A 14,408-nucleotide genomic window follows, 5' to 3' on the forward strand; every position below is an offset into this window, starting at 1 on the left:
GCCATGTTTTGTGCTGAACATTGAAACTCATTAACTGATGAGATAGATATACAGCCTTTGGATGCTTGTGCTCTACAAAAATTTGCAGAAACATATTTGTCAGCATGAGGACATGTTTACACACTCACACGTTGGTAAATCAGCAAGGAAGACAAATAAGGTTGGTTTATATCTGCAGTAGAGGAGGAAATAGCAGAGAAAAAGGAGTGAAAAAAAAATCTTTCTGGACTATACCAGACAAGCAGGCACAGTCTCTCCAATTCAGAACTTTTTTCCAATTCCCACAGTGTAACTTTCTTTCTTTCCATTTGCCTGAAATCACCTGTAACGTGCTTCAGGAGCTAATCCCTACACATTTGGTTTACTCGGCACAGGCCCAATAAAAGCAAGGATTCTCAAATGCATTACAAACCCAACCCACTTTCTCACTTCGTCTTTTCAACTGCATGTGACCACAGCTACTGAAAATAGAAAATTAGCTACATTAACACACAAGTAATACATAGGAGTCTCCCAGATGGAAAAAATGGAACATAGTTACATGCTTTTTCCTATAATCCACTTAAAGTAATATTCCTCTCCCTCAGGGTCGTAATGTATTCAGTTAAAGCAGTTTCTCAGTAGAGGTCTAGGGCTGTTCTACTGTTGATTCATTCATGATCAGCTCTGGTTTTGTGATATCATCCCATAACTAAAGTGTAAATGAAAGGGAGGTATAACTGTCTATGTGTTTTAATGTATTTCAAAGGTTTTTTATTTAAAGAAGAGTCTTACATTCTCTTCTCCCTAGATATGCAGGTTTTGTAGACTCCACATTTTTCCACTCCTTTTGGTTATACTAAGAAGGATCATATATTTGCCATGACATAGGAACATGTGATGACTGAAGACTAGTAAGTCAGTATTTGGTGTGGCATGAATAAGAGTATCCAAGTGGGAAGGAATTTCAAGATTTACATCTAAGAACTCAAATGCACCCAATCTGAACCACAGGCAGAAGTCTTGACCAAAATTTGAAACTACCCTCAAAGTCAGTGCCTGTTATTTGAAGACACTTTATACTTCCTGAGCAGTTACAGATCAAAATGAAAGAGCAAGCAAAGCACAATGAGAGCAAAGCTGAGAGCATGTTCATAGAGGGGAAAGGGAAATTGAGACATCTGTCATTAACATCTGACTTGGATGTCTCTTAATGGGTTTATATTCAGTTCTTTGTTATTCAGCTGTAATTACTACAAAGAATGAGTTTTTATATCTCAGAATGTTCTGGGTTAGAAGGGGCCCACGAGGATCAAGTCCCACTTGAGTGAACAGCCCATAGGGAAGTGAACCCACAGCCTTGGTGTTGTCACCACACTCTCACCATGTCTGGAACTAAAGCATCTTGGGCTATTGCACAGCATTCACTTGAGAGACCAACTCCAAGGAATTTATCACCAAGATTTCGGTGATCTTACACTCAGATTTCAATATTCAGTGATGCACAAAAGAAAAGCACTGGGACTTTCAGTAGCAGTTCCCCTGAATGTCAAGGATAGAGAACTTTTTTAATCTCTCAGTCCTTTTGAAATTCTCTGTGTGCAGTTTCAGGGTAATACATTGTTTTAAAAAGCCTGGTAGGTAATTCTCTAGAAAGCAGAAAGTTAGATCTCCTGATATGTACACATGCAAACCTCTGTCTCCTGCATTCTCATGTACCAAAATGCTGCAAATTAAAAAAAAAAAAAAAAAGTCTAACCCATAGCCATCAGAATGTACTGCATTTATGTAAATATTTGCAGAAGACACATTATGCAGGTAATACAATATAATCATAAAGAGCTGAATGACATCCTAATCCTGACATTCAGGTACCCAAAATAGGTGCTTAAGGATTGGAAAAAAAGCAAAGAACAGAGAAGACAGTAGAAGTGCTAAAAGCATTATAGGAACCTTTATATTTTATATTCAGGTGGAGTTTGCCATGAGCAGCCCACTTCCTTTTTGCACTGAATAATTCCCAGCATTTTCATATCACATCTTAGATACACATATCAAAGACAACTTTCTAATCTTGCAAGTGTGCTTAGAGAGAAGGAAGAAGAGAGCAAAAAATACCAATAAACTCCCCCTTTCCCCCTTGTCCTCACCTTACTGACCAATACTTCTTGTTTTTATCTAATACCTGAGGAATTCTCCTCCTAAACAGAGGAGAAGACTGAAAGGAGGTAACTGATTTGTATATGCATCCTCTTGTGCTTTTATTTTATAATTTAAAATCGATTTTATATATATGTTTCTCCAATAACAGGCAAAATTGCAGTCCTATACAAAAAAGTGTCTAGGATCTGTTACTTTTACTGGCTTGTTAAATGAATTTTATATTAGAGAGGAATCTAGATCTCAGAAATCATTTGTCTTCGAGTTCCTCCCCGTTTTTACCTCAGATGTATGATGAATCACTAAGTATTTCAGCTGTTTGCTCTCCTTCCTCACCTCACTGTGTTTGACATTAGATTAGCAGTGCTGTGCACACCATGTGACAATAATACTGAGCTCAAGACAGGACCCTAATGTGCCAAGAAAAAAGAAAAAAATCTACATTTCACAACAAGAAAATTAAGTTCCAGAAACATGAGACTGCTTATATCCTTTCTTTGGCTATATTCTATCCTTCTTTCCATCCTATTCACTAATTTATTTCTTCCTCAGTCTTGTACTTCATCTCCCAAGCCTTCAGTGACAGCTTTTGGAACCTTAAACCAGTCTCAATCGATAGGCTGAGGTCAGCTGTCAGATCCATGGGACCAGAAAGATCACAAGACATTTATCCAAAGTCCAAGTGCAGTGCCCTATTCAGACAGCTATGTAGCCTGCCAGTTATCAGGTGGAATTGAAAACAAAAGTCATATTAAAAGACAGCAGGATCATTATTTCTCCTTTCTGCCCCGCCTCCTCAAGTGCCTGAGGTCATTTTCCACAACAAAAATTAAAGCCCTTCTTGAAAGTGTTTTTGTGCTAAACAGCAGTGGTTAATTTCTTGCAACTAATTAGTTATTCAAGTGAAAGTGTAATGATCCTCCAACGTGATTGAAAGTGCTTCAACTGAGTTTCCTGCTAACAGCATACTTCTAGAAAAGATGCAATAAATCAGCAGGGTTATGGAAATCTTTAAACAAAAGCAAGTCTATGACAGGAACCCATTAAAGATATAGCCATGTAATATTTATGCACCTAGCTGACTTGTGCTTTTAACCCAGCACTTTCAGCTATAGCTTTTTAGCACCTGGGTCATATTCAGTAAGAATGAAATTCATCCTATCTGCTAAGAGCCAGCACAATGTCTCTGCTTTAGGTGTTCAGAGTGTAGAATTACCAGAGGGCTTAAGTGATGGAACTTCCCTCCAAATGGAATTTCATCCAGATATTTCTAAATAAAAATACAAATAGAACACCTTTGAACAGCACAGAAAATGTAATCTGTGAGCCTCAAGCTCCCTGATTACCTTTAGCAAGAAAAGGGGCAGGTACTGACACAAGATTGGTTCATAAATCCAGGGAGGTTCTGCTGCAGACACAAAACTCCTTGGGATAGCCAATATCACTTATGATTGTTCAGATTATGACTTGTGATCAGGAGTGGTTACTGGGATAGGGGATCTCTTGAAACTTTTACAGAAAGTCCTGACTGTGTAAAATGCCATCCACTTACTCCTAAACCTACTAATTCATTACAGGGTTTGTATTTAAATGCATTGGGTACTGCAGAAAAGCAATATCCTGCAGTGGAAAAATGCATTTTGATAATGTTTGAGGCTTCTGGGTGTACAGATCTGTATAAACAGACTGCAAATCTGTATAAACTGTCTGCAAATGTGCTTGCATGTATTTTTAAGCTACACATATGTGCACATGAAACAAAGAGAATGGTTTAATTTATTAATTTACTTGGCTGTACATGCTTTCCTTCGTCCCATTCACTCATTTACTTCATTGTCCATCTCCCAGTCAGTCTTCTCACAGTTTTAAAAAACAGAATTTGGATTCACAAACCAATTTGAGTTGAGGAGTCAAATACAATTTCATGGCCTACCTTTCCTGGCTGCAGCTAACGGCAGCAAAAAAGGAAAAGCTTGCTGCTGTGAGGTTGGAAAAGGGAGACTTCAGGGAAAGGTGTAGGAACTGCAGTTTACTTGGGACTCTGGGAGGTGGAGATTGAAGGACAGAGAAAAGGAAACCAGACATCAGTCCCCTTCCTGCTAAAATCAACTTTATCTTCATGATAGGTTTTTGGACCAATGACCACTTTCAACTCGCACCTTCTGTTGGAAAAATGAATTAAGAGTCCAGCTTTATTTTGTCAATAGAAAGTTTAAAGCGGTCACTGGAGCACAAAGCTTTTCAAAGGGTAGCTGAGCTCAACAAGGACAAGGAGGAGGATGTTGAGAAAGCCACAAAAAACACAGGCAGATTACAAACCATCAGAGGCCATGCTGTTTTTCAATAATACAGATAAGGCCTTTAGAACAGTTCTGGTAATTTCTATCTATTTGTTGTGGGCTACTTTTCTTTAGAAAAGTATGTATTACTTAAAAAAAAAAAACTCTGCCAGAGCAGGAAAAGGTGGTTTGTGTTTGTGTGTGTTGGTCTTGATAAAAAAGAGCCACTAGAAAATAGGAAACTAACTAGGCATTTGCTCACTGAATACATGGGATTACGCTTCACATTTGTGCTGTAAATCATTGGATCCTGTACAAGTAATTGTACTGCAATGGGTTTTGCTATGCTAAATATTTAAACTGTGTGCCCAGTCCTTCAAAGTCTGAGCTTATTCTGTGTTCAGAGCTTTTTAGAGTTGAGTCAATAGCATATTTGTTTTGAATGGCTGCTCCTAGATAACAGTAACAAAAATCCAAAACTTGTTTACATCATTTATCATGCCTAAGAGCTTAGTTTGAGACATTAAAAAAGCCACACAACAAGCAAGCAGAAAAATGCAATCCTTTAGAATAGTCTCTACTGGTGAAAAGAAGTTATACCAAAAAGCAAAGAGAATGTTTTGCCAACTCTGGACCAAGAATTGCTTTGTTTTTAAACTGGAGCAAGACTGGCTGAAAAGACTTCAAGGAACTTTCTCCTCTCCCCGAAGATAGTCATGAGCCTTTCTGGTGCCCCAGACTTCATGTTGTAGTGATTGCAAGGAGAGATTCATCTTGTGGGTCCTGAGCAGAAGCCCTTGTTTATCAGAGTGTGCAAAACGTCAAAAATGTCAGAGTCAAAACAAAGCAGGTCAGGCAATTCCATCAATCCCAGGAAAACTGTTCCCATCTGAGCAGTACCTTCAGCTCTAACAGGCAGTTACATCAGCTGGGTACCAAATGCCCCTGGCCCATTTTCTTAACTTGTATTGCTACCTTAAAGCAAGATTTCACCAACATTTACACACAGACACTCACGGAGAGTTCTACACGTTCTCAAATTGCATTTGTGGTCTAAATTCTGTAAAGTATGGTGACATTTTTGGGAACAAAGATGAAGCGTAATTTCATATCTTTTTCAAGTTACACATGAAAAATACCGGGGATGTTACGAACAAATAGATTTACATACAGAAATTTCACAAAGGAAAAAAATGCAGAAATGCCCAAATACAATTACAGCAAAGGAAATAATGCAACCAGGCAATGATTTACCATCCTCACATTTTCAGAATCACGGTTCTAATTGTTAGAATCCAGTGCAGTATAGTAGACCCAATATTTGAAAAAAAGAAGTCTTGCATATCTCTATGCTACCTCGAGAGCTCCTGATACCTAATCTGGAAGCAGACAGAACTCAAAAAGGTGCCTCTTTTCCAGGGAAGACGTGACTTCCCCTCCAAGGGCCTGGGGCACTGTGCCTCAAATGCTAATAGCTTGAGCTGTGTGCAATAGCCCTATATTGTTTATATAGCACTTCACATGTTCAAAGCACTATGAGATATCAGCCATCACTACACTTTTATGAGGCTGTAAGTATTACCCACTAAACATCAGGGTTCAAATGACTTGCTCTTGATCAAAAGGAACTTTGTGCAGCAGGACCATAATTATTTGAATTTGGTAATTCTCGCAGACCATTCCTATGGCAACACAGAATGAAGAGGGGGATGGGATATTAAAGCCAATTGCTGTTGCTCTCTGCTCTGGCAGCGAGATGGACACGTGGAGGATCTCTTAGGTAAACCTACACTCAGCACTTTTTATAGAAAATTCTGGAAAAATATTAAAAAAAAAAAAAAACAGGAGCAAAAATTAAACAAAAGGTTTTGAAAGCCCACAGGCATGTTTTTCTAAATGTATCTATTTCACATATTCACTGTGAATAACATAAAAGACAACATGCAAACAGTACTGAAATACTCCAGAAATCCTAAAAGGGCATTCTGAATTAATTCAAAGCAGTTTGGGAGTTTTTATGTGAAGATTAGTAGGCAGCTTTAAAGTAAGTCCATTTTCTGCAGAAAAAGAACTACAGTCTCGTGTCTTATGGCTGACTAAAGACTCAACTTTTTAAAATATAGAATGTTTTTGCTCTTCATATTTATACATACATTCTTCCCATGAAAATTTAACCGTGCTGACATTTATATTGCTAGTCTTGAAGTATCAAGTCTCTATTCCTGAAAAAAAGATACAAACACAAAGGAAATGTTGAAAAACAACCAATGTATCCATAGTACATATGACAACCAACTAAAGGCGACATAAATGCTAAACAGGATAGATGCTGAAGATTCTTCTCTTCACAAGTGAAATCACTTTATCCAGGAATCCTAACACTGAGATTGAAGACAGAATAAGAAAACTTTATCCTCTGCCTTTCCATCCTGTACCCGTGCTATTCTACAACATTGTCTTTCCCACCTCTTACATTTTGCCTCATACACAGCTCTGGTTTCCACACACACAATATGTTTTCAGAGCACAGCTTCACAGTTATTGGCCTTACAACCTTGCCTGCAGAACCACATAGGAAATAGATCATACTAATAAGACAAAAATGTAGACCACTACACACAGTCCAGATTCATCAAATAAGAAAAGGATGCCTGTTTAAAGCTATCACAGGAAGGGGGAGGGAAAGAAATTCTCTTCAAAGAAATGAGTGCAGAGAGAATTATTAACATAACCTTTTGTGTTCTAGCCAGGTCGATCCTGTTACAATGAATATTTTCCCTGTATCTTACAACTTTCGCTGGGCATTTTTCAGGTACAGGCCACACAGAACTAACTCTATGCCAGACTATGCTTGCAATTTCTACTGTTTTGACCAACGTTGCCTGAAAAGTTAAATTACCGATATATTTGCTAAAATAATAAAGTTTAACATCAATAGGTGAGCATTACTTCATGGACATTAATGTAAGAACCAGTTACCATACTCCATCTACTGATCTACAGAACAGATGTTTACATATGATTTATGGACACTGAAATATGTGCATATCTTCCATAAATAGTAATGTGTTCCAGCAACAAAGAGTGGAGAATTGTGATCCAAAAGACTGGGAAATTGCAGGCAGTATTAGAATTTATGCAATTTCTTGGCTTTAAATAAAATGCAAATCTCATAGAGCCAGGGCCTGAATCCTGTATGCTGGAAAAGTGCTTACAATTTCAAACAGGACTAACAACATGAAGTAATAAATTGCAGTTGGGCTCAAAAGGACAGATATAAAAGTCCATTTTGGAACATGAGTGCAACTATGGTCTGTTAAATAAGAGTAACAATTTCTATTGATTGAGACTCAATAAATCTAAACAGTAAGAAAGAAACCAATATTAATGTGTGTACTTTGACATTAAATTTGTGCTTGGAAGTTTCTTTAGTATCAAGACTTAATAAAATACTAATCAGGTAACATTCTAATGGGCAAAGCATAGTTTTGAGCTCTGCAATTAAATTATTTTTGGAAGCGCAATCAAATATTTGATTGAACTAATATCACTGCTGCTCCTCACATTTGTTCTGTTCCTAAATTAGCTTGGCTAATCAGTATCCCACCTCATAGCCCGTGTTGTAAACATGCAATATTAACTGATGGGTTTCATTTCAAGAGCACAGTCAATTTTTTGACAGCAAACTTACTCAAAAATTTAGTCAAAGCCTACAAAGACATGAAGCAGCATGTTTGGAGATGTCACAGTTCCTGGGCCATCACAACTCTGATAAGACACAGTGAACTTCAGATCACTCTGTGATGGCCATGCATGTCAAACAAGTTTTGATTTAGTTTAAAAACCAGTTTTGTGGACCATATTTCACTTCAAAATGTTTTCTGGTTTTTCACCCCCTTATTATATGAGGAATGTACAAAAAAAGCAGCCTTGTAGAATGCAGAATTTAAACAAGGCACTCACAACTTTCTGCTCCTGTCTCAGGCTGGCGTGCATTAGTGCTTCAAGATGTTATGCAGCTGCTACTTTTCCCCAGAGATGGCTGTACTCCAGTAAATGGTGAAATACTCCCTCAAACATAGGTTGGTTTTTTTTTCCCCAGCAGAGGGAACAGAGATGTTTCCATAGGTCTAAGGCAACATGAAAACATGATGATTGTGTGGTTGGATTTCTTGAAAAATATTAGCCTTAGATTTACTGCATCAGTAATTAGGAGCTGATGCTACACTCCAACGCACTGCAGAAACAACTGCAGTTAGTGTCTGTAGAATACAGTGAATCTTGGATTACAGTGATTTTTATTTGATTCTGTTGTGTTGATAGCTGCACAGATTTTCTTACTTTCAGCAAATAACTCAAAGTCATCTAAGAACAAATTGAATTTCTAATAACTACAGTCAACTGGACTTAATTCCTTTCAGTGGAAGCACAGCCGTGTCAATACTTACTGAGATTTAGTATTACAGATGATTTATTGAAAGTAAAATGTCAATACAACATGAAAATCTGTCATTTTAGAAAGGTTTAATAAAAAAAGATGAACACAACACAAAAAAATTGAAAATATAAGAACCAATAACTGATCATTCTAATTCACTTTTTTCCAGACGAGTGTCCAGTGTCAGCTGGTTCAACGCAGATGCCACTGACATCAATGGAGCTGTGTCAGTTTGCTCTAGCTAAGAATCTGATCCCAAGTGTGCTGCTGCCAATTTTAGACCCTGCCACTAGAATTCACTTTTGCAAGGAAGGCAATTAAAAAAAACACATACACACATCGCATTTCTTCCTGTCCCCAAGTGTATAACTGGAAGTCTGTTGACAGACTGTGGAAGATGGCAAGTGGAAGGTGGAAGTAGCCAACAACTGCATCTATGAGATAACTTTGCAGTATCAGTATGAACACTGTTCTGTTGTCTTCCTTTTATACAAATGAATATTTGGCTTCAAAACGTTTTAACTCCACCTTCCGCTAACAAACAATTCCATGTCAGCAAAAAGAAAAATGATGCTGTTAACCACGTGGAGGATCTACCTTACAAATTTGTTAACATGGTATTTTTAACCAGTGTACAATCTGGATAGACTGTTTTAATGTGCCATTAGAAAAAGTACTTAGATCTACCAGAGCCTCAAGGCTGAGTTCTGTGTCTTCATCTAAGTATTTGTTCCTAAGCAATCTCCCTGCTGTACCAGCAGTAAGACTGGTGACAGTTGTAAGGCAGCTGTTTGAAGTGGCCTGCAAGCCAGACTTCTACCTGGCTGATATCTTTCATATCTCATCTAGCAATTGTGTGGGCAAGAGAGGAGCCAGAAAGGAAAAGGTGGGGCAATAAACAAAGCAGAGTAGTACTTGACAGCTCCATATCTGTTAGACCATTTCTAAGCAGGGAGAGGGAGCTTCTGCCTTATTTTTGCAAAAGGCAGCTGTTAACATGAGTGCATTGTATAACAGCTGCCCAGTATTAACCAGTACAATGAAGTTGGAATGTTGGTCTTTTGATTCAACATAACAAGGTCAAAATGGAAAAGGTAATTAATTAGAATTGAAGATGCAGTTCACATAGTATTGAAGTAATTGTCTATTTGTGCAGCACAACAACCATATCTTCAATTTAGGTCAGGCCATCAAGAGGAAAAGGACTGAAGACTGAAGATGAGATGCTCTACTTCACACAGTTGCCCTCTGGAAGGACTTGCAAAGGCAGTCACTTAAATTAAGTACAGGTCATCAGAGAAGATATCTAATCTATTCCTAAGACAGGCAGCTCTAGCAGTCCAAATCCCCATGGCCTTTGCAGCGACACGATGAACTACTTCCTCATGTTCCTCTGTCAATTCACGTTAGGTTCTAGTTTCTTTAAAGCGATATTTCATGTACATCATGACCCTATTGCTCAAAGCAAGGAAAGTGCTTTGGTTTATTTATGACCTACTAACCTTAAATAAAAAAAAAAATACATCCAATCTGAATGTTCACATAAGCCTGCAGATCTGAAATAAAATTTAAAATAAAGCTGGCATTTGTAACAGCTAGCTAAGCCTGGTAAGGGATTTAAAAAAATAATGAAAACCAGATGAAAGAAGATGAAAGCATATTTACCCTGCATAACCTTCACACATCACGAATCAGGGCTGGAACCCAGAAATACCTTTTGTACTTAGAAGTTTCAGCCCATTTCAGAGGCTAGATGACCAAGGAAATACTGAGGTTTTCCATGATGGGGGGTGGGGAGGCAATAATAACAACCTATGAAAGCGATTCCTTCTAAGCTGTAATCCACCCGGCCACAAGCTCTGCACAGCTCCTCTCCTTCCCCTGCACCCCATCCCAATTGCCAGATACCAGCCAGGCAAGCCCCCGTACTGACATATGAAGTGACAGATGGAAGCAGGGAATAAGGGCACAGGAATGAGTACTGAAAGAAATGAAATACAGAAAACAAGCTAATAATGGGGCAGATCTTAAACATGAGCAACCCTAAACCATCAAGTTAATTCATTTGGCTAGAACAGTGATGAACAGATGCACATGCACATCAGACTAAGTTGGAGAGCCTTATTCTCTCATCACTCATGCCAATATGCAGAGGTCTTCTCCTAACATCCATGGAATTAAAGCTTTGAAATTTCAGTACAAATAAATGGAGAAATAAAAATAATCAAAGCTAAAGTATTGGCAGCAAATATCCTGTGCTGCTGTACTATGAAAGAAAGGTGGGCTGCCAGATTTAATTAAAATCTATTTGATTTAGCTATATTTGTAATCACAGTGGCCTCTGGAAATAAAACACATCTAATCTACCATAAAGAAGAAAATTAGATTCTATTCTTGTCTAGTTCTCCAGTAGGCTATATTAATGACTGATGAACTCAGGGTTCTCTTCACACAAGTACAGACACAAACCCCCAAACATTTATCAAGTCTTATAAATAACAACAGATGGATGAGAGAGAGTACAGAGCATCTTGAACCAAAGGATAAGGTAAACAAACAAACACCTATTCATACAAGTCAATGGATCAGTCACTCAATTTCAGCACAGTTAAGAGTGGACCTAGCAGAAAGGAACTCTGACAAGCTGAGCTTCAAGAACACCTTCTGCATAAGAACTCTGCTCACAAATGGAAATAAGGTAACATTTCTGGATTACTATGTTTTGCCTTCTTATCCAGCCTCTAAAACCCTTCTACAACACAAAAATTACTACCTTAATTTTATTTAAAAACTAGTATTTATTTTTATTATAATTAGGACAACTGAGCTGGAAAGCTCAGAAGATTAGGAAGAAGTGCTGTGTTACTGTGGAAATTTTTAAGAATAAGGACTTTATTGTGTGATGATCAGCTAGATGTGCACAACATGCTGACACATTTAAAAAAATGAAAATAAATATAGGTCAAGCCTTGATATACACTCACCTTTTTGCCTCCTGAAAACTAATACAACAGGTTCTGCATGTGTGAAAATTGGTAAGGGAAAAAAAGCATCTCTCCGAGATGTTTTTTTAAAAATTAAGCCTTCTTTAAAGGAAATTTATTTTTCATCAATCCTGAACAAGTTTTAATCCAATTGAACCACGTCAATAGAAGAAATTTTGCTAAATTGAGCAATCTCTAATTGGCAACACTAATTTGTAAAACTCATAGCCAGCTCTGTTCATTTATGGGATCTCATGTTTTATTTTACTGTGAAGTTCAGTCTTGTGAAATAACAGACAACATTAATCCACTCGTGCCTGGATCTCTAACCTATTTTTTAAAGCCTGAATAACTGAAACATATTTTCTTTTCATAGAAAGAAGTCTGGAAAATTGCCAGCTCCTCACAGAAAAGGCTGAAAGATGACAGGCAGAGAAGGATGTTGGTGTCGGTAAGACAAAAATGATTGAAGTTGCATCATCTGTATGATTAAATTCACTGTGTGAATTTTGATTTCCCCCCCTACTTTCAGACATTTGAGGATGCAGTCAAGTCAATGGAGTTCTGTTGTAGTGGTTGCTTCAGTGAACATTCAACGCTGTCGGTGAGTTTGGAATTAAAGTGAAAACCATCGACCGTTGATTGTACCCTCCAGCTAACCATCCTCCTCCTTACTTCATGCTTTCAGGCCTTAACACCGAAGATAGCCACCTAACCATCATAGGATGTTTCTCCCTCACCCTGCCAAGCTTTACAAAAAGGTCACAATCAACATTCATTGCTGTCGGTGGGTTTAACTATGTGGACAAGCTCACTGAACAATGAATGCAACTGTGGCCCCACATTGTACAGTTGCTGTTGAGAGGAGCAGCAGCTCTGAAGGCAATAGTGAGAAGCAAACATTTCTTATAAGCTACAGTTTTCTGGTCAGAGAAATAGTTGGGAGTATGCACTTTTTGCTTGCTTGGTTTTGAGTGTGTTTAACTTAGCTGACTAGAAAAGAAAACCCGCTGCCTTTTTCTGGGGAATTGTCCTCACAGGCTTCAGTACCATTGAAAATGTGAAAATTCTTATTTAATATGTATGCAGAAAAAAATAACAGGACAGGATGCTCTGTATATCCACTCCTAAGGGCTGATAGAAGAGGAAAGAATACTTAATTGCCATTTAACTAGGCATTTTTGAAGAGTTCAAAAGGTTATTCTATGCTTGTCATGACAAATACAGCTGGGAACAGATGGGATTTAAAAGTTATGGATAAAAATGTTATATCAAAAAATATTAATTAATTTTACATGAAACTGATTTTAGGAAAACAAATATTATTGCATTTGCTCTTTTTAGGGATCTGAAAGATGACAAAATTATATCCAGAAATAATAATGGAAAAGCAGTTAAATTGTGAAGTTACTGTAAACTGAGTACCTATGTCACGCTCTGAGTTTTGTGATGAGAAAATAAAAAGTGCAAATAAGCCCACAATTGTGTCCTTATTCCTTTATAACCCTGTATTAACCTGGTCAGACACACAGAAGGACCAATCTACATTTCTCACCTAACACAATCATCCAAGGTAAGTTCAGCCTTTAGACTCAGTGCAACTCGAATACTCTGCAGCAGGAATTGCTTGCAAAATCAGGAAAACTCACAGCAGATCATGGTATCACTCATATAATTCTTCTCATTATGGGAGTGTTTACAAACAATACTTTATTCTGATTATTTACTAAGTTTCCTCAGCACATTGGTCACACAAGTTATCTTGGTGTACTGGGCCTGCTTGGTCTATCCACGTTTCACTGTGTAGGAACTGAACAGCATAAAAGTGTCAAAGCTATCATGGGACAACACATCTATAGTCACTTCTTGAACTGTTATCAGTCTAATTAAATGGTAGAAATGTATTTCAATCATGAAAGAGATCAGTCCTCTGTCACAGGTGAAACTAATATTTATAGACCCCTCCCCTACCACCACCCCCCCCCCCCAAGTTCAAAGTACATAGCCACCCTAGAAATATAAATCCTGAAATTATTTGGACATTATTTAAAATTGGTGTTTGAGAAGATTATCTTTTTTCATTCTGATGTTGACTGCAGAAGAACCGACATGGTCTGTTGCTCACTGAATACTATCATGGTCAGAGACAGAAGAGTATAAAAAGGAAGAGTTGCTATGGATAAATGATTTCTCAGCAACACCGTTCAGAGATAAGCCTGTATCTTTGGGTTTACCCCTTTCTACAAAAATGGGAATTTTAATTACTACAGACTTACATATTGCAGGTAGATAAAGATCATATTAAAAGCAAGACTCAGAGGTATGCATTCTGTCTAGAAGGAGAAAATTTCAAATTAAGCTGTAGCTGGTATGTTTTTGCGACAAAACAAAGTTCTTTACTGAAACCTAAAAAAAAAAAACAGATCTCGATTTTGCAAAACACTTATTAACGCTAGTTATAGATGTGTTATGTGTTTTTAGCAGACTTATCAAAATACTTATCAAAACAGAAGAATCTGGAATTTCTCAACACTGGAGGAACTAATGTCCTGGAACATGAGCAGTTTC

The 14,408-nt window shown here is 37.6% G+C and overlaps 1 protein-coding gene across 7 annotated transcripts in view; it reads left to right on the top strand.

Annotated features, from left to right (window-relative positions):
- LOC106858805 (uncharacterized) overlaps positions 1-13,322 on the top strand; it is a 61,753-nt gene extending 48,431 nt beyond the window's left edge. For 2 of the 7 annotated variants that reach the window (XM_088170115.1, XM_088170119.1), the window contains 6 exons: positions 7,165-7,230; positions 9,026-9,314; positions 10,038-11,554; positions 12,217-12,291; positions 12,373-12,444; positions 12,529-13,322. In XM_088170115.1, coding sequence (XP_088026241.1) covers positions 11,279-11,554; positions 12,217-12,291; positions 12,373-12,444; positions 12,529-12,555 — 450 coding nt within the window. In that variant the 5' untranslated portion in view covers positions 7,165-7,230; positions 9,026-9,314; positions 10,038-11,278 and the 3' untranslated portion in view covers positions 12,556-13,322. Of the gene's footprint in view, positions 1-6,093; positions 6,199-7,164; positions 7,231-9,025; positions 11,555-12,216; positions 12,292-12,372; positions 12,445-12,528 lie in introns of all 7 variants that reach the window. The other 5 variants (XM_088170117.1, XM_088170118.1, XM_088170114.1 and 2 more) reach the window with 5 other exon arrangements.
- Positions 13,323-14,408: the final 1,086 nt, after the last annotated feature.

Source organism: Sturnus vulgaris, chromosome 9 (assembly GCF_052056855.1).
Source record: "Sturnus vulgaris isolate bStuVul1 chromosome 9, bStuVul1.hap1, whole genome shotgun sequence".
In the NCBI taxonomy this organism is placed as follows: domain Eukaryota; kingdom Metazoa; phylum Chordata; class Aves; order Passeriformes; family Sturnidae; genus Sturnus; species Sturnus vulgaris.